The 20540-nt window shown below is 40.7% G+C and overlaps 1 protein-coding gene across 1 annotated transcript in view; it reads right to left on the reverse strand.

Moving 5' to 3' along the window:
• Positions 1–20540, reverse strand: part of LMBRD1 (LMBR1 domain containing 1) — a 237069-nt gene that overhangs the window by 165658 nt on the left and 50871 nt on the right. Inside the window, exon 6 of the mRNA XM_073336361.1 lies at positions 3076–3164. Within this exon, the coding sequence (XP_073192462.1) occupies positions 3076–3164 (89 nt within the window). The remainder of the gene's footprint in view (positions 1–3075; positions 3165–20540) is intronic.

Consider the following 20540-nt stretch of genomic DNA (forward strand, 5'->3'; position numbering starts at 1 on the left):
GTTACAAAAATCAACTGATAATTCAAATTACAAGTTTTATTTGGGAATTAGAGATATAGTTTTCTTAAACTCAGAGGTGGCATTGTGTTTTGAGTTCTGTTTTAGTTCTGCAGCAAGCCACACTGATGAACAGAATTCAAAGCATTAATCTACTAAACACTTTTCTCGCCATCTTTCCATCCACCAAAAAAAACCCAGATAGTCACCCAGAAAAATTAATATAGTTTTTTGCCCTGATTTTTGCCTCTTTTTGTTATCGTGGTAATAAACACTCAAGTTCCCAGGAAAAACTAAATAAAATGAAAACTGAAAACAAAGGGCCCTATATATCAACAACAAAAAAGATAATCTGGGTGGGGAAAAACTGTGATGGGCTTTTAAAAGCAAAGCAAAAGACGAACTTGATGTGGTGGAAAAGGCAGGGTCAGTACAGTGAGCCAAAGGATGGTAATGTGGTGAGAAGAAGCCTGTATGTGATGAACAAAAACCCAATAAGGATGAAGATATGATAAAAACAAAATGTTTTACCAAAACAAGAAAAGTATTGAGCACAGGGACTGAAATTCAGTACTGGCTGGGGAGGAAGCACGAAAATATAGGATGTTAAGTCTTCTGTTTAGTTTCCTATGATTACATAGAAATTCTGGACATTTTTCTTTTTTACCTCCAAAGTGTTCCAACAGTTAGGATAGTAAACAGATAAGACTGTTAGTAATAAGTAGTTTGACCTTGTTCTGAATACTGAATTTTTTCACCATCTTACAGAATTCTCAGAAAGCTTAAGACTGAAGTATTTAGTTACTCAAATAGTTACAAACAAAAAACAAAACAAGCCCCTTTATTTACTATTTTTATGCTTGACAGAGGAGTCCAGTCTGCTACTAGTTCAGTTATCAAAGACCCGATGGTATTATATGACCCAAGGTATTCAAACCACCAGGTAAGTAAACGAGAGACTCACATCTGCAGTGTACTTTGGACCAAGTTATATGCAAGATTCAAAACACTTAATCATTTGTTGTAGAAAAAGTTAGACACAAAGTCACACTACAAGAGGCCACTTATCCATCTGAATTAGTAATCTGTCTCCATATAATGCCTGTAGTCAATTGTGTAATGAAGAACTATATGCTACTGCCAACTGGCTTTGTTTATATACTAAAAGCAAGATAAATTACAAAGTGTAACTTCTTACATTAGAAGTATTTGTTCATATATCTAATCCTCTAACTCCTGATTGATTTTGGCAGTGAAACATATATGCAAATTAAACATTAATTGATTTCCATCATTTCGTGTCTCAATGACCGCACATGTCCCATTGCTTTTGTATTATGGGAGAGCAGGATGACTAGAAGCGCGTGACTGGGCTTTAATATATTTGTGTAGTTTCAGATATCCATTTCCTCTTCTTTACAAGCTAAATAAATCCCCAAACTAGCCTTTGTCCCCCTCTTCTTGTATACCTTCACTATATCCTGGGCAAGTCAAAAGCAATATTCTATTGTAGATGTAAAGCTTGTTACTGTAGTCTTAATATTCTAGAAGTTACAAAGCATGCCCAACATCTTTCCAGATGCATTTTTTATACCTTCGTATGGAGAAGTTCTAAAATGAAGAGGAGCATATAAAAGGACGTAATAGCCTAATTCAGTTTGCCCATAGACTTAATGAATGAAATCCTGGCCCCACTGAAGTAACAATAGGAATTTTGCCATTAACTTCAATGGGGCCAGGAATTCATCTAAGAAATTCAGACAAAGGAACAGCATCCAGGAACTCTTAGTCTTGATACACATTTTGTGGTGGTGAAAACTTGCAAATCCACACTATCAAAAAGACATTTAGTGCCTCGGTTCGTGTATTTTTCTCAGAATTATTCTGTTTTGACTATATCCCAGAATCCTTTGACTACAGCTTAGTGTTGGCCAGAAGTCTTCATTGTCTCCTCCAAATAAATAAATACACCAAACTTTTTCTTAAGTTAACAATTCAGAATTTTATGAGTAGTTTAATTTTTCCCCTCTAGTAAGCACCACAACTATGCTGACTTATTACCTGTGTTAAATACAGCTTTTAGAGACCTTCAACCCGATTCAATTTTAAGTTTTTCCTATACCACCCATCACCATAGTATTAAAAGATACTAACTGTAATCCTGTCATTTTTATTAACCATTCATCTTTGGCATCCAAGTCATTACTAGTTGTACTGAACTTCACTGGTCTTAGGGCATCCATCACAATTACTAAACTCCTAAAAAGTAAGGGAAGACTGTCCAAAGTCAACAGTCTCTCCCACTCCTTGTACAAACCCCTGTTCCTCCTCCTCAACATCCCTTGACTCTTCTCCAGTGGAGCCTTCTACACTCAAATTTGAGGTAAGCTAAGCTAATAGAACTGGTTCCCATCCAGCAAATTTGATGTGCAAAGCTGACATCACATACCTAGAGCACTGAAAGGAATATCACCTCCCTATTTTGCAAAACGTGTGATGTCTAGTGCAAAAGATACAAAGAACTCCAATCTCATACCCCAATAGAGCAAGGTTTTTCAAATATTTGGTTATAATTCTGTGTGATGTTAAGACTATATACATTCGCTGTATGACTTAAGATCTTAAACACTTATAGTTTTCTCTTAGTAAGATGCAAAGAAAAGATTGGACTTTTACATGGGTAACAAGGATGTCTAGAGATATAACCGTTAATGACAAAGTTTTTGGAAAGGGTAAAAAGTTTCTTGAGTCAGGGTTTAAGCTAGTCTCTAACTATTAAGGATTAGGATAACACCATTATGGGAGCAGTTTTTTGCAGCTTCCTCTCAGGCATCTGGTGCTGGTTACTGATGGAGACAATACTGGACTACCTGGACCACAGGTCTGATCCAGTATGGCAATTCCTATGTTAAAAACATTTTACCTGTCAATTAATAACTGAATTCAAACAAATTCTATTCCTTATGAGAAAGCACATGCTATTTTTCTTATTCAGATGCAACTTCGCACTATTAAGGCAAAAAATATAATTAACTGTTTAACGTCAAGTTAAAACACAAAATTCCTGAAAGAACTTACGACTACTTCCAAGTTCCTCAAACAGGTATTTCACTTTCTCCCACTCAGTGGAATTTCTCTTCTGAGGAACATCCAATGGAATGAAGGCACTATAACAAGAAAAAAATTTAACACTTCTTTAAATTTTTTAATAATTATTACAAATTAAAATATTTTAATGGGAAATCAATCTACTCCTGAAGAAAAAATCTCCTACATCAAGCTGAATATACACACACACATATAGAATGATTTTCTTCCAGAGCAATTTTTCATTTTAGTTTATATCCCTTCATACTAGCTATGCTTTTGTATAAATCAGTTTCCAATGTTGCAAATATTCTTCCTGCAAGTTATACGTAGTATAAGAGTGCTCTCTTCAGTTAAGATAACTATTTTAAACAGGTAGTTTATTTAGTGTACACCTCTGGGTTCTTCATACATAGAAAATAGTGGAGAGCATGTTATCAGATGCAGCAGCAGTAGTAGCCAAGTGCACAGTTGAGAGTGGGATTTAAGCATTTCAGTTATCCATTCAGTGTCGGATGGCATTAATTTCCACTTTATACTGCTGTAGAAAGTGCTTGTTAAGCTAAAATACTTATCTTCATAATACATTTTGGTCCAATTTGAACATCCAATTCACTAATTTTCACAAATATAGTCACTCAACATGTTCGAAATAAACTAGTTTTTCTAAAAAGACCATCTGTTTCCACTTTATTCTTGCAGTTCGAAAGTCTCATGCTATATCATTTATGCTGATCCCATGGTCCGAGAACTTCAGTTTTCTGACACCACGAGGCCTGATAAGAAATTCAAGTATAGTGTGATTCCAACCTTCATTATTATGACCAACACATGCTGTGCATTGGCAGCAATGCTGAACAGAGACCACCTCCTCACCTAAAAAAAATAAACCTGACAAAAGAGTGTGGAAAGTTTTGAGCTATCAATGACTTTTTTTAAACAAAAAAAATGCAGCAAATAATTCTCCACCCCAACCATCAACCATCTAAACACTAATATTACACTGATTGTGCTAGAGTGCAACTGTTTACTGTGCAACCTGGAATAGGTTTACTGCAAAAATGGGCACAAAAAAGGAAGATAATTCTGAGAAAAGTAAATAAAAGGCACCCTTTCGCAAGTTAATCTTTAATAAATTGTATTCTTTTGTAGGGGTCAAGGAAAATACAACCTGAGATTACTTGTAGTTAATTATTTCAGTTTTACACTATATGGTTAAACCAGAAAGAATTTGCTCATAACCAGAATAAGCCCAGATATTTTTGGGACACAGACAATGAAGTGTGATTTTGGGAGCTGACCAAAAAGTTCTAAAAGCCATTGTGGCAATTCTGGGGGATGCTCAGTCGTGATTATAGATCTGTACTCCAAGATTTATTTTATGTACAGATTTTTGAGATGATATAAACAATGTCAGAGGAAGCAGAAAGTTTCACCACATTCCCCCCAGGCATAAAACTTGTGAAAAGTCACAGAGCAACCTTCACCGGGTTGCTCTCAGATGGCCTGGCTAGTCAAGTAGGTGGGTGGGGGGAGGCAAAGGAAAGACTTCACAGTTAGGCTTTGTAATAAAGGAAAGTGGTAGTTGGGCTCAGGCACACCAGAAGGGAGGGGCTTTGAAAAGAGCGAGTCCTTGAGAGAGGGAAAAACTGACTGGGAGGTGCATTCTGGAAGTAAAATGGAGACCAGGCTGGGTCCTTAGAGCTCCAGGGCTTACCAAAAGAATCTAAGTTGTGTATGTTCTATTCCAGTAGCTCATGAGGGAAGCCCATCTATATTTGCTTGTAGTGAAGTGTAAGATTAAATGCACACTTATGCACACTATTTTCTTTGACGCTTTGTACTATTTGCTAGTAGACATACTTGTTGCAAAAAGGTTGTTTGTCATTGCAGATCACTGGACACAGGTTCCTGTCAGATCTGCACAGTGATAAGCAATAGACAGAGCATTGTAATCAGATCCCAGTCTAATAGTGGAAGAATTGTACAATTCCACCCCAGGACAAGTAAGGGCATGTCATAAAAATAAAGGGAAGGGTAACCACCTTTCTGTATACAGTGCTATAAAATCCCTCCTGACCAGACGCAAAACCCTTTCACTTGTAAAGGGTTAAGAAGCTAAGATAACCTCGCTGTCACCTGACCAAAATGACCAATGAGGAGACAAGATACTTTCAAAGCTGTAGGGGGGTGGGGGGACAAAGGGTCTGTCTGTCTGTGAGATGCTTTTGCTGGGAACAGATCAGGAACGCCATCTCAGAAACTCTGGTAAGTTAGTAAGTAATCTAGCTAGAAATGCCTTAGATTTCCTTTTGTTAAATGGCTAGTAAAATAAGCTGTGCTGAATGGAATGTATATTTCTGTTTTTGTGTCTTTTTGTAACTTAAGGTTTTGCCTAGAGGGATTCTCTATGTTTTGAATCTGATCACCCTGAGGTATTTACCATCCTGATTTTACAGAGGTGATTTTTTTTTACACTTTTTCTTAAATTAAAATCCTTCTTTTAAGAATCGGATTGCTTTTTCATTGTTCTTAAGATCCAAGGGTTTGGGTCTGTGTTCACCTGTACAAATTGGTGAGGATTTTTATCAAGACTTCCCCGGAAAGGGGGTGTAGGGCTTGGGGGGATATGTTGAGGGAAGATGTCTCCAAGTGGGCTCTTTCCCTGTTCTTTAACACGCTTGGTGGTGGCAGCAGCATAGGGTTCTAGGACAAGGCAAAGTTTGTACCCTGGGGAAGTTTTTAACCTAAGCTGATAAGAATAAGCTTAGGGGGTCTTTCATGCAGGTCCCCATATCTGTACCCTAGAGTTCAGAGTGGGGAAGGAACCTTTACAGGGCATGACACCCAAAAAGACCCTGATAAAAGGCAGATGTAGAGGACTGATGTGTAGCATCAAGGAATCTTGCCCCTATGTTATTGGGGTCTTTTTCCAGCAGCAGACTTAAGAGGCTGCTATCACTTCTGAGGTTGGAAGTCCTGGTATCAAGAACGTTTGCCTCGGATGTCAGAAGCAGAGGGATATGTGGATGTGATCTGTGTCAGATCCAAAGATCCAGGCCTTGATGCCTTTAGTGCTCTCTCACTGAAGAGGCTAATGCTCTCAAAGGGAAGATCTTCAATCTTGCCCTGTGGTTCTGATGTAAAGTCAGAAAAGCCTAACTAAAAATATCTTGGTAAGCCCTCATCCTCCATGGCCATAATTTAGGTCATTGAGTCAGAAGAATCACAGGCAGCTCTTAGCAAATGCTTGGCCTGGATATGACCCTCATCACTAGGGTATTTGCCGCTTCCTTTTACTTCTCTGGAAGGGAATCTATGGCATGCGATGGCATCCCAAAAGGCATGACTGCAGTAGGATATTAGACTCATGTCATTGGGTATCCTGATGCCAAGAAAGTCAAATGAATATGCTCTTCTTCCAATTATGTCCAACTTCCATTTCTCCCTGTTCAAGGAGGGGGAGGGGCAGCATATGGTGACTAATCCCTCTCACTCTCTTGTGAGAAGACACCTAAAATTTTGGCTACAGGATGCTGCGTTAAAAACTAGAGGCCCTTAGCTGCTAGTGGGTTCATCCTGTCTGTACATTTAGGGACAGGCTGTCCCTAGCAGGTTGAAGAAAACAGAACCAAGAGGGAGAGCTAGCTCCTACTTTGGATGGGACTACAGGATATGAAAACAGTGGTCCCTGCCCTGGAATCTTCCAACCTTATCAACAGCTAGGGTCTGTTATCCTCTCTAGCTCTTCAAACGGTGTACTCATCACACACTGAAGATGACCCAATCTGGTCCTCTGGTGAGACAGATGATGATGTTCTCCAGGGAGACTTATGAGTCTTCCAGGGTGTTTATCTTTCCAGTCATCCTTGTCAGGCTGCTCTGTATGATGGTTAGGAAGAGGTGACAGGAGAACCAGTGTCCCTGGTAGCATAGGCTGAGACATGGGCTGGTTGAGGATGCCAATGCTGGCATGGTGCCAGTGCTGAAGTATGCCTTATGAGTCTGTAGATTAAGTCAGTGTAGACATAAGCTTCTAAGAGGTCCTTTAAAAGCTCGTAATAACGTCACATCAATAACTGGAGAGTTTCTTGCATGAGATCTTGCCAAGAAGCTGGTGGTTCAGGCAAAGGAGAAAGATCTGAGTTCACTGGTCTGCATGAGAGACTTCATCCCTTATGGCACTGGAGGTGCTCTGTGTTGTTCCTGGAATGAAAGGAGGACTAGATGACAGTCCTAAATTCATCTTTCAGATGTCTGACTTAGTACCATACAACATTTTGATTAAAGACTAGAATTACCTAAAGTTAACATAGCACATAGCAATTAAAATTGGCTAATGGATAGGTCACAGAACGTAACTATAAAACGCATATATTTCTAAACAAGTCCCATAAGGGGTTGGTTCTGGGTCCTATGCTATTGAACATTTTTATAAATGACCTAGAAGAAAACAAAAATTACTGAAAGTTTGAAGAGCACAAAAATTGGGGGAGCAGTAAATAAAGAGAACAGACCACTGTCAAAGCAATCTGAATTGCCTCATATACTGGGCACAAACAATATGCATTTTAATTCAGCTAAATGTAAACATATATACCCAAGTACTAAGAATGTAGGCCACACTTACTAGATGGGGGACTATCCTGGGAAGCAGTGACTGACATTTGGGGGTCATGGAGAATAACTGGTTGAACACCAACTTCTAATGAGACACTGTGGCCAAAAGGCTAATAAGATCAACAATATACTTAAACTGTGGTGGTTCATAGTTTGATGTTGCACTCTATGCGCTTTATGGAAATATGCTTATGAATATGACACAGCTGGAATATGCTTTATGCTAAATACCCCTTGTATGGTGTCATTAGAAATCTTGTAATCCACTAAGTGTGTTCATCCTACTTGTTTGCATGTATTATTTCTATATCTGGAGTTAGGAGCGTGATGGGTTGGATCACAGAAATCCCCTTGGGAAATGCCACTTGATATGCTCGGACTACCTCTAAGCCCGTTTTCCCGAGCAGCTTGAGAATTCAGCGACCTTCCTGGTTTAAGCCAGACATGCTTGCCCACTGCGAACAGTTCCAGGTCTGGACAACATCCCCTAAAAGCTGCAGGCTTAACTGAAAACAGCTTAAGAAGTGTTCCTGTCTCCTGCACCCAGAAACCCAGCTCCCAGTGGGATCCAAACCCCAAATAAATCCATTTTATTCTGGATAAAGCTCTTATACAGGGTAAATTTGTAAACTGTCTGTCCTTTATAACACTGATAGAGAGATGCACAGCTGTTTCCTCCCCAGGTATTAATCATTTACTCTGGGTTTATTAATAAGCAAAAGTGATTTTATTAAATACAAAAAGTAGGATTTAAATGGTTCCAAGTACTAACAGACAGAACAAAGTAAATTACCCCCTTTGTTCTGTTCCACCCCCTTATATGGCTCTGGCACAAGGCATGAGTCTTGTCTCTGTGGGCCCTCACTTCTACTTCTAAATGGAAAGGAACCGAAGTATTCAGGTTTGATAAATATGTACTTTTGAATATAATTTTCATCTTCTTTTGGTTCTAGACTTGTGAGGGTTCCCTCCCCACTCTGAACTCTAGGGTACAGGTGTGGGGACCTGCATGAAAGACCCCTTAAGCTTATTTCTAGCAGCTTAGGTTCCTACTCCTCCCTAATATCCCCCCAAGACCCCACACCCCCTTTCCTGGGAAGACTTGAAAATAAACAAGATGAACACAGACCAACCTTCGGGTTTTTTCAGGACACTTAAAAAAAAAAGATTCTAAAAGAAACAGAACTTTATTATAAAGAAAAAAAGGTAAAAGAAGCACCTCTAAAATCAGAATAGAAGATAATCTTACAGGACAATCAGATTCAAAAACAGGATTTTCCTCTGGGCCAAACTTTAAAGTTACAAAAAGAAAACCAGGAATACACCTTCCTCTCTGCACAGAGAAAATCACAAACCAAAACAAAAATAAGCTAATTCATTCCCTTACTAGTACTTACTAATTCTAATGGAGTTGGATTGCTTGCTTCCTTGATCTGTGTCGGGCAAGCACACACAGACAGACCAAAACCTTCTCTCCACCCCCCCCATTTGAAAGTATCTTGTCCCCTTATTGTTCCTTTTGGTCAGGTGCCAGCCAGGTTACATGAGCTTCTTAACCATTTACAGGTAAAAGGATTTTGTGCCTCTGGCCAGGAGGGATTTTATAGTACTGTATACAGGAAAGTTGTTACCCTTCCCTTTATATTTATGACAAGACTTCATGCAGGTCCTTCATGGATGAGGCTACTAAACCAATTCTACTTTGGATATCTGGCCAGCTGAACACATTTGATGATGACAGTTTACTGCCTAGATAAAGTCACCTATTACTTCCACAATTTGTCCAGAAGCACAGATATCTCGTATCACAACTTTTGTGCCAACACCATGGATTTTTGGTTTTGCCCAAGAACATCCGCCTCAACCTGGAAGCTCTCTAGCGCATCTTTGAAATAGTCCTCTTTGGTCCAGATACAAATCATCATCTGCAAGTTGACTTGACAGTTATACCAATATTTGCAGATCATGCTCAAGGACACAATTCATTTTCCAACAGCATAGGGCTGGGGCCAGGACACATCCCTGCTTCATCCTGGATCTAGTGTAAAACCAGTCAGAACTATGGGTCCCACGACACACCCGTGCCAGAATCATTAAGTAGAACTTGAATCAAGTTCTCTGGAGAATGTTGGAAACACCAATGACTTGTGGTGTCTTCCACAAGGCAGCTCTATTGACATAATCAAAGGCTGTCTTTATGTCTACGTATGCTGCTGTCAAAGGTTAGTCGACTTCACAATGGATCTTAGATAAACCTAGTAGCCAATCCCAATTGCTCTGGTGACAATGTTTCACAGGAGAGGCTGGAACATGGTGAATAGGACATATGTGGTGACTTTTCTGGAACAGGGAGCAGAGAGTTATTGGTCTATATATATACACACACACACACACACACTACCCTCTGTGTGTGGGCCTTTCCCCCTATACAACGGGATAATCATCCCTGCCTTACATTCAGTTATCTTCCCAGTAGTCCATGCCCTAACAGTTAACATGCTACAGTTATGGGCAGGACACCCGCTTTGCACTTTGTTTTTTTTAAATGGCAGAACAAACCTCTTCCAAGGCAGGTACATGTACATAGGTTTTGGGGTTAGAGACTGCATTTACTGAAATCGAGACATGGAGTTGCTGCAGGATGGTTAAGTGCAAACCCTTAATATTCTTTCCATCCACAAATAAAGCTAGAAAAGACTCTAGGAACACAGGAACAAATCTCTAGGACCAAATCACTCTGCAACGGCGGAACAGTAACTGATAGGTGCACTAATATAGAACATCACCGCTGAGGGAGTGCTCATGCACCTCCCAAACATGGCTTTTGAAGGCAGTTCCATAGCTCGATGCCAGAGGTACTGTACACCAAGTATTCAGAGGTTCTCTTCCAAAATTGATAGCTTTCTGTAGATCAGAAGTTCTGCTCAGCGGGACCAAAAAAATCTAGTTTATTGAACAGATCAGATACTTGTATCACGTAGTAAGAGCTAGCACTAGCAGCGGAAAAATGTTCTTAAAAAGATACAAACAAAATGAAGCATATTCAATAAGATCAATAAAGGCATGGCATTATTTTCATACATTCTTCACATTTTCAGATGTTCCACTTTAGCAGGTATGCATCCTGGTAAAAATCTCAGCACTGTCCCCCTTCCACTAACTGACTGCAGAGATGCACAACTTCTCCTCTCTAGAGCAGGGTCCTGGTATTGGCTGTTGGAGCTCCAACCATCCATATCTTTTATAGCTACTTGGAATCACTATTTGTCTGGTAAATTTTGAACCCCGCTTTAAACCATCCGATAGCGAGTAGGAAGCTCAGCGTTAGCAAGATTGACTAACAATTTGAGACTCATTTGCTAAAGTCAAGTCTGAATAAAAATGTGAAGGGCAATAAAGAATTTTAAGGTTAGAGCTACCAACCTTATCAAGCTTTAATGGCATAGTATAATACTTTCAGGACCAATATGTGTTTCTTACCACTAGTTTTAGAGAAATGATTTAAAAAAGTCAATCCATGGTCCAGGAATACTTGACTCTCACCCCAGTCAGTACATCCCCCTTTACTACACCTACATACTTAGCTAACAGTATGAAAAAGGCCACTGTTTTAAAGATGCACTGTGAAGAAAAAAGTTTCAGTGTTTCTTTACTCCTCTCTACAACGTAAGAGATTGACTTAAACGTGAATGTCTAGTTGTTTGCATTTGAAATAAAGAATATTAAGTCCTCACAATCCTCTGTTCACTGGTTTCTGAAGTAGGTAATAAGATCTTCAGAACTGTTATCTGCATTTGGAAAGCACTCAGCATGCTGTGACACTTCAATAATCTAAATAAGGTTATTTGAGGTGTAAAGAAAAAAAATCAAGAAAATCTTGAAGCCTTTTTTCAGTTATCGTTCTACATCAAAGAAACAGTAATGGGAAGCCTTTTTGCTTTAAAGTTTACCTTTAAGGCTTAAAGAAACGCTGCCAAAAACATTTCACCAAAATTGGTAGGAGATTTAATGCTTATTTATTTAGATGTCCTTAAATTGCACATATCCATAACTTTTGAAACCTGCACATTAACTGTCAGCTATTCAGAGCAGGGACCATTTTTTTTTTTACTATGTATTTATGCATCAGAGTATAACTCTGAATTGGTTTTTAGAAGGTTACATATCAGCATGTTATCTGAGCACTTACCCCCAAAAGAAAATAGGGTCCTGGCCCCATTACAGCTCCTGGACAGTCATGTAAATACTAATAAAAGTTGAAAAATGTTAGCTAAATTAGGGATGTAAATATTTTAAAAGTTCACCAATTAAACAGAGGGGCTGGGACTGCTCCGGCCGGTGGAGCCCAGGGATGCTTCTCTGGACGGCTGGCACAGCCCACGGGGCTGGGGCTTCTCTGGCAGACTTGGGTCAGCAGGCCAGTGCAGCTGCTCTGCCCCGCCAAAGGCTGGGAGTTAATGGTTAAGCTGGATTAACCAGTAAGACTAATGCTTACCAGTTAACAGTTTACTATTTTACATTCTGAAACCATTCTTAAGCTAAATACTGAAACGTTTTACATATGCCAGCTTCTACAGGAACCAGTGTTCACAAGCACAATGTCACTGCAATTTGAAAAGGAATACTTGTGGCACCTTAGCGACTAACAAATAGCTACAGCTCACTTCATCGGATGCATCCGATGAAGTGAGCTGTAGCTCAGGAAAGCTTATGCTCAAATAAATTGGTTAGTCTCTAAGATGCCACAAGTCCTCCTTTTCTTTTTGTGGATACAGACTAACACGGCTGTTATTCTGAAAACTGCAAATTGAGTCACTTCTGTGCTTTTAGTTGGGAAAAAACTAACATTATCTGTATTTAGAGAGGCCTTAAAAAAAAAAATCTCAGTATCAAAAGCAGCCACAGAAATTGCAGCTGTCATCATGGTCTCATGCTTAAGAAATTAGTCTCTACATTTTCAGTCTACTTTTGGGTTGATTGGGCTTCCTCTGAGCAGAATTAGTGGCACAGTATTAATTACTGCAGAGGCTGCAACTCTGCTGCTCTAGGTTTTCCAACGCTGAATCTAAACCAGTGGCATGGAACTAGTATAAGCCATGGGGCAGAAAGGGCCATGGTTAAACTACATTAAACAGAGCTAGTGGAGGACAAACATCTGCCTATTTATCTATAGCAATTCCTGACCTTCAGCCAAAAAAGTTTCAGTCCTAGGCACCTACTGCAGAGGTCAACTATGTAGTTCATATCACAAACCTAGCAATGAGAAGAGTTCTTTTCATCTGTGATCTAAGCAGGGTTTTAACTTTTTGATCCAACTGGTGAAAAAGGTAGGGTCAACTATCTATTGTACCTCATTTAACTGAGGAAATGGACCAAACGAATGGAAATGGACCCTGAATCCCTCAGTCTGGAAAGAAGCCTAAGTACAGGACAGAAGGTTACAATGCTTCCAGCAACAATGGAAGTGCCATTTCAGGAAACCCAGAGAAGGTGAAATCCTCCACCTTGTTTTATGAAGTGAGCCTTGAGACATTAGGAGACCTATAATATATTCCAATGGGAACAGGAAAGGAAGTGCAAACAGGTAAACAAAGTCATTCAGGAATATCAAGAAGCCTAGCCAAACAAAAATGGTCACTAAGAATCTATGGAGGTAAAAGTAATTGTCTACTGTTGTAAGAACCACAATGAGTTCTGAATAAATGGTCTGGATGCCAAGGAAGAAAACTTTATTTTGAACACCAAAATGCAAGATCAGGCCAAATAGATTAGTTATGTAATACACGTAATTAGTGACAAAAGTCTGACTAGATCCAAGAAAAATGAAGGTGTAGTACTACAAGATTCATAGGTATGTTATTATTGGCAAATTCTCCTTGAATTAGTAAAACAAGATCTAAGCAGTATTTTGAATGAAGACAACACAAAAAAGCACTGGATGATTCTTGCAAGAGAAAGACCTTTTGGCAAAGGAAATTAAAGTTGTCACACAAGCACATGTACTGAAAGTTTCTGAGATACACAAAGAGCCTATGATCCCAGCAGATACAAGCTCACGTTCGTTGTGGGCTCCCCTTCTGCAAGATAATTGACCAGTGACATATGCCTCCAGAGCACTGACTGAAACTCAAAAGAATTATGTTAAGACTGAACAGAAGAAATGCTGGAAATTGGTTTTGGTTGCAAGCACTTTATGTATAAAATTCAACAGAGCTGAAAGACTAAGCAATTGAAAGGCATATTACAGAAGACATGGAACAAAGTAAACTACTATTTACTTCAGAAAAAAAGTTGCAGAAGTACTCCTTTAATCTGAAAAAAGACAAGGTAAGAAGCTTCTTAAAGCAGTTAGGTTTTCAAGGAGCACCTATGAACAAAAGCAAGGGGCTGCAGAATGGTAATTTGAGGTAGAAGGCCCAGTATTACATTTACAAAACAAAATCTGAAACGCAAATGAGAAACAGTGACATAACAGTTAGTAGCTTGAGTATAATTCAGTAGATGTACCCATGCTTTTTCTATTGACCATCCAACATAGTGGACTGTTGAGATTCTGCACAAAAGGACAGTGTCTTAACACCATACACCATAAGGTCAGAAGTAAAAGTGAGTGAAATTTTTTTCAAATAGTCATTTCAACAGAAAAATGCATGGGAGAGCACCAAAATGGTTGACAATTTTGGGTCACGTTCGTATATTTTTTTTATTGCCCAAAACAATTAACCAAACTCGGAAGTATCAGAGCATTCACCTGACTGCCTTTGCAGCTGCCCTCTCTTAGGGAAGCCTTTCCTCTTTTCAGAGGTGAAAGTAAGACAGTCTGGTCCAGCATACTGGCAAGAGCCAGTATGCCGTGCCATGCTGGACTGGACCGGCTTCCCCGGCAGTGATTTAAAGGGCCCAGTGCTCCTGCCACAGTGGGGAGCCCTGAACCCTTTAAAGCACCACCAGAGCTCCGGCAGCAGGGCTCAGGCGGGGGCTCCCCACAGTGGCCGGAGCACCGGGCCCTTTAAATCCCCGCCTGAGCCCAGCTGCCAGAGCCCCGGAGCTCTGGCAGCTGGGCTCCAGCAGGGATTTAAAATGCCCGGAATTCTGCAGCAGCCAGAGCCCCGGGCCCTTTAATTGAACCCTGAGCCCTGGGGCTCCCAGCCACCTCTGCAGCGGGGTGATTTAAAGGCCCCAGGGCTCCCAGACAGAGCCCCGGGGCCTTTAAATCGCCTCTTCCGGTTGAGGCCACGCCCCCACTCGTGACTCCGGCGGCATACCGGTAAATCCTTTAAGTTACTTTCACCCCGACTCTTTTCTTGATCAGACTATAGTGGACATGTTAGGCTTCTCTCCAGTTCCTGATACTCGTAATTGCACCTGCCTCTCACTTTTCACTCTGCCTTTTAAGCAGCACTGCATCCGATTCCTCTCTCCTCTCCCCCTCCATGTTGCTGTCTTACACCATCCAACTCCTTCCTATCAGCCTTCTACCAATTTAGACTTCTGACTCTCTCTCCCTCTTACTGCCCAACCTCCTTAGTGAGTTCAACTCCATGCCCATAACTATCCAACCCACTAGCTGCACATTTTATTGCTCTCATCTCTTCAGTTGACTTGCAGCCCTGGTGCAGTTCTCCCACCCACCAAAAGCCTTGATTTGGTCTTCAAGTACTGCTCTCTCTAATCCCTCAGTGACCAAGCCTCATCTGACCATTACCTGATCTCATTCAGCCCTACCCATCTATTTCTACCCCACATACCCTCTAACTTGTTCCTTCCATGACTTGCAGTCCATCACCATTACTGACATTGTGTCTATACTCAGCCTTCTCTCTTCCATTAATATGGTTTATTCTCTCTATGCTTCACTCTCCTGCATTCTTAACTCTTTTGCACCCTCCCATCGCAGGATCTACCCTGCGAATCCCCAGCTCTGGTTCAACTTCAAATCTGCTTTCTCCTCTCCTTTTGCATTGCATCCCTGACCTAACTCTACAAGGAAAGGAGTACTTGTGGCACCTTAGAGACTAACAAATTTATTTGAGCATAAGCTTTCATGAGCTACAGCTCATCGGATGAAGTGAGCTGAGCTCACTCAGCTCACTTCATCCGATGAGCTGTAGCTCATGAAAGCTTATGCTCAAATAAATTTGTTAGTCTCTAAGGTGCCACAAGTACTCCTTTTCTTTTTGCGGATACAGACTAACATGGCTGCTACTCTGAAACCTGACCTAACACACACCCAGATTGAATTCTCCACTACATGTTCATTCTCTTCTCCTATGGTTCTGCCATCTCTCTTACTAAACTTTACTATTTTAAAGTAATTGAATTCTATGCCCACAATCCCAGCCACTTTTTGCCGCCTTTGATTCATTCCTCAAACCTTCCTCCTGGCTCTACTTCTTTCTGCATAAAACTCAATTTCTTTCGAAACAAAATTGAAAATAAAGACCTGACTGTCCCCATCTCCTCGCTTTCCCTTCCACTTCTGCAATTGTCTCCTCTTTCTTTCCTGTCAGACTCAGAAGTTTCTTGGCTGCTCTCTAGCCCTTTCACTTGCCCCAGAGATTATATCCCATCCCCTAATGTCCCTTGCAGCGAGTCTCATCCCTTCTTTTACTCTTTTCCTTAACCTCAATCTCCCCTGGCTTCCTTCACAACATAAACATGCTTTAGTTTTGCATCTTAAAAATATCCACCCTTTGCTCTATTTGCCTCAAGCTAACATCCCACAGCTGAACACCCTTTTATCTCTAAGATCTCAGGGAAATTTAACCAATTCTAGAAAATGCAAGTTCTGCAACACTAATGCATTTTGTAAATTCATGTTTATTTCATTGAATTGTTTTGGTTGCAAATGTCTGAAAAATTTAATGTTTCAAGATTGTGAAACAAAACTTTAGTTAAAATTACTTGAAATTCTTGGATTTTGTTTAAAGAATTTTAAACATGAGAAGTCAGACAATTTCTCCTCTTTCCCTCTCAGACTTTGTGATGGTACCAAAAGGCTCTGTCCTTCATACCCTTCTGTTTTGCCTTTACATCTTATGTCTGGGTAATTCACCTGCAAACAAAACTATGTATATGCTGACTACTCACAGATCTACCACTCTGCTCCAGAACTGTAAACTTTGTGGATGTTTATAAGGAGCTCTTCCTGAGCATAAAGGGCAATATGGGAGAAAGCACTGGAGAAGGTGTTTGTATAAAGATGTAAAAAGTGGGTCATGGATGCCAGTGTCAACTATGACTGGATAATGACACTGGCCTCCATCACCTACTCATTAAATATTCATACAAACATTATCCTCCAAGTCTCTCCTTAAAACTCTCCTTTGCTGTGATGCCTACAAAAAAAGTAATAGGTTACTGGTACACTGATATTACTATCATCTTGACTAACATAGTAGTCACATTGTTTCCTCATAGTCACATCTGTCTGTATCCCTCTATTGTCTGGCAAACAGGGACCGCTATCAGGGAGTTCTCCAGGTGAAGGAGAAGCAAATATGAGACCCTTGGGGTAAGTGGTTGTCTGTAGTGTGTTTGGGGGTTACTTACTGTATGCGGAGCTTGTGTTTGTCTGTCTGTTTGAAGGACCGTGTGCTGTGGCCAGCAGTTAGAAACTGTGAGCTTCTAAACAAGGTTTGAAATCTAGAAGCCTCTGTTCATTGGCTGAGCCTTAGTCAGGGGGCAGGGCTATCAAGAAGACCAGGGCTTTATAAAGCAGTGAGCAAGCGACCAGGGAGCTTTGCAAACAGGGACCGCTAACAGGGAGTTTCAAGAGGGAGTTTGGAAGGGGAGTGGAAAGGGGGCGAGGTACACTTGCCATTCTTTAAAACCTTTAAACTATCAAAACTTCTTGATTTAAAACTCTATCATTAACCTAGGTAGCTGAAGGAGAGAATGCAGGCAGAAGCCCAGCAGCAGAGTGGGGGTTATTGTACTTATTGCTCTCAGCGTAGCATGTATAATTACCTGCCCTGAGGGTGGGTGGTGTACGTGTGCACTCAGTGCAAGGAGCTCCTGGCCCTCAGAGACCCTGTACGGGCCATGGAAGCCAGGGTGGCAGAACTGGAGGAGCTAAGGGAGGCAGAGAGGTATGTTGATGAGGTTTTCCGGGACACTGTAGATATGTCCCACCTCCAGTCAGACATCCCGCTGCTGAGGATGAAAGGCCCTGAGAAGGAGAGCAGTCAACAAGAGCAGAGGGAAACCTTCCTATAGTTGGGACCCTCCTTTCAGATGATGTTGTGGCATCCTCTTGCACTGAAGTTACCTCTCCAGGAAAAGGCAGGTGTTAGTAATGGGAGATTCCATTATTAGAAACATAGATAGCTGGGTTTATGATGACCGGGAGAACTGTATAGTGACTTGCCTGCCTGGTGTGAAGGTTGCAGATCTCCCTAGGCATCTAGATAGACTTATGCATAGTGCTGGGGAGGAGCCAGTGGTCGTGGTACATGTAGGTACCAATGAAATCGGGAAGGGTAGGAGAGACATCCTGGAGGCCAAATTTAGGCTGCTAGGAAAGAGACAAATCCAGGACCTCTATGGTGGCATTCTCAGAAATGCTTCCAGTTCCATGTGCATGGCCAGGTAGTCAGACAGAGGTTCAGAGTCTCAATGCGTGGATGAGATGACAGTGTAGAGAGGAGGAGTTTAGATTTATTAGGAACTGGGGAAACTTTTGGCATAGGGGGAGCTTATATAGGAAGGATGGGCTCCACCTAAACCAAAGTGGATCCAGACTGCTGGCACTTAACATTAAAAAGATTGCAGAGCAGTTTTTAAACTAAGAGCTGGGGAAAAGCCGATTGCTGCAGAGGTGCACATGGATCGGACAGACACTTCTCTTAGAGGAGAGTCTATTGATAGAGATTCTTTAGGTTTTAGTCAGGAGGAGAGGATGGAAGAGGATGAAGTATCGGCCAGATCAGACGAGAAACATTCACATAAAGAACCTGACACATCAGAAAAGGGCAGACAAACAGTGACAAGTTTTTAAAGTACTTGTACACAAATGCTAGAAGTCTAAATAATAGGATGGGTGAACTAGAGTGACTCGTGTTAAAGGAGAATATTGATATAATAGGCATAGCAGAAACCTGGTGGAGTGAGGACAATCAATGGGACACAATCATTCCGGGGTACAAAATATATCAAAAGGACAGAACAGGTCTCGTTTGGGGGCGGGGAGGAAGTGGCACTATATGTGAAAGAAAATGTAGACAATAAAGAACTCAATAACAGTGGGGGATTTCAATTATCCCCATATTGACTGGGTAGATGTCACCTCAGGACGAAATGCAGAGACAAAATTTCTCGACACTTTAAATGACTGCTTCTTGGAGCAGCTGGTACAGGAACCCACAAGGGGAGAGGCAACTCAATTTAGTCCTGAGTGAAGCGCAGGTTCTGGTCCAAGAGGTAACTATAAGAGGACTGCTTGGAAATAGTGACCATAATAGAATATTTAACATTCTTGTGGTGGGACATTAAAATTTAAGAAAGGGGAACTATGTAAAAATGAGGTTAGTTAAACAGAAATTAAAAAGGTACAGTGACTAGAGTGAAATCCCTGAAAAGTGTCCATGCAGCTTGCAAAGACACCATAATAGAGGCTCAACTTAAATCTATATCCCCAAATTTAAAACACAGTAAGAGCCACCATGGCTTAACAAGAGAAAAGAAGCAGAGAGAGATAAAGGCATCTTTTAAAAAGTGGAAGTCAAATCCTACTGAGGTAAATAGAAAGGCGCATAAACTTTGCCAAATTAAATGTAAAAAATGTAATAAGAAAAGCCAAAAAGGAGTTTGAAGAACAGCTAGCCAATAACTCAAAAGGTAACAACAAAATGTTTAAGTACATCAGAAGCAGGAAGCCTGCTAAACAACCAGTGGGGACCCCCTGGACGATCAAGATACAAAAGGAACACTTGAAGACGATAAAGTCATCACGGAGAAACTAAATGAATTCTTTGCTTTAGACTTCATGGCTGAGGATGTTAGGGAGATTCCCAAACCCGAGCCATCTTTTGTAGGCGACAAATCTGAGGAATTGTCACAGATTGAAGTATCACTAAAGGAGGTTTTGGAATTAATTGAGAAACTTAACAGTAACAAGTCACCGGGATCAGATGGCATTCACCCAAGAGTTCTGAAAGAACTCAAATGTGAAATTGCGGAACTATTAACTACGGTTTGTAACCTGTCCTTTAAATCAGTTTCTGTACCCAATGACTGGAAGATAGCGAATGTAATGCCAATATTTAAGAAGGGCTCTAGATCTGATCCTGGCAATTACAGATGGGTAAGTCTAACGTCAGTACTGGGAAAATTAGTTGAAACAAGAATAAAAATTGTCAGACACATAGAACATAAGTTGTTGTGCAAAATTCAGCATGGTTTCTGTAAAGGGAAATCACGTCTTACTAATCTATTAGAGTTCTTTGGGGGGGGGGGGTCAAACACACACGTGGACAAGGGGGATCCAGTGGACATAGTGTACTTGGATTTCCAGACAAGGTGCCTCACCAAAGGCTCTTACGTAAATTAAGTGGTCATGGGATAAGAGGGAAGATCCTTTCATGGATTGAGAACTGGATAAAAGACAGGGAACAAAGGGTAGGAATAAATGGTAAATTTTCAGAATGGAGAGGGGTAACTAGTGGTATTCCCCAAGGGTCAGTCCTAGGACCAATCCTATTCAACTTATTCATAAATGATCTGGAGAAAGGGGTAAACAGTGAGGTGGCAAAGTTTGCAGATGATACTAAACTGCTCAAGATAGTTAAGACCAAAGCAGACTGTGAAGAACTTCAAAAAGATCTCACAAAACTAAG

Source organism: Lepidochelys kempii, chromosome 3, assembly GCF_965140265.1.
Source record: "Lepidochelys kempii isolate rLepKem1 chromosome 3, rLepKem1.hap2, whole genome shotgun sequence".
Taxonomy (NCBI): Eukaryota; Metazoa; Chordata; order Testudines; family Cheloniidae; genus Lepidochelys; species Lepidochelys kempii.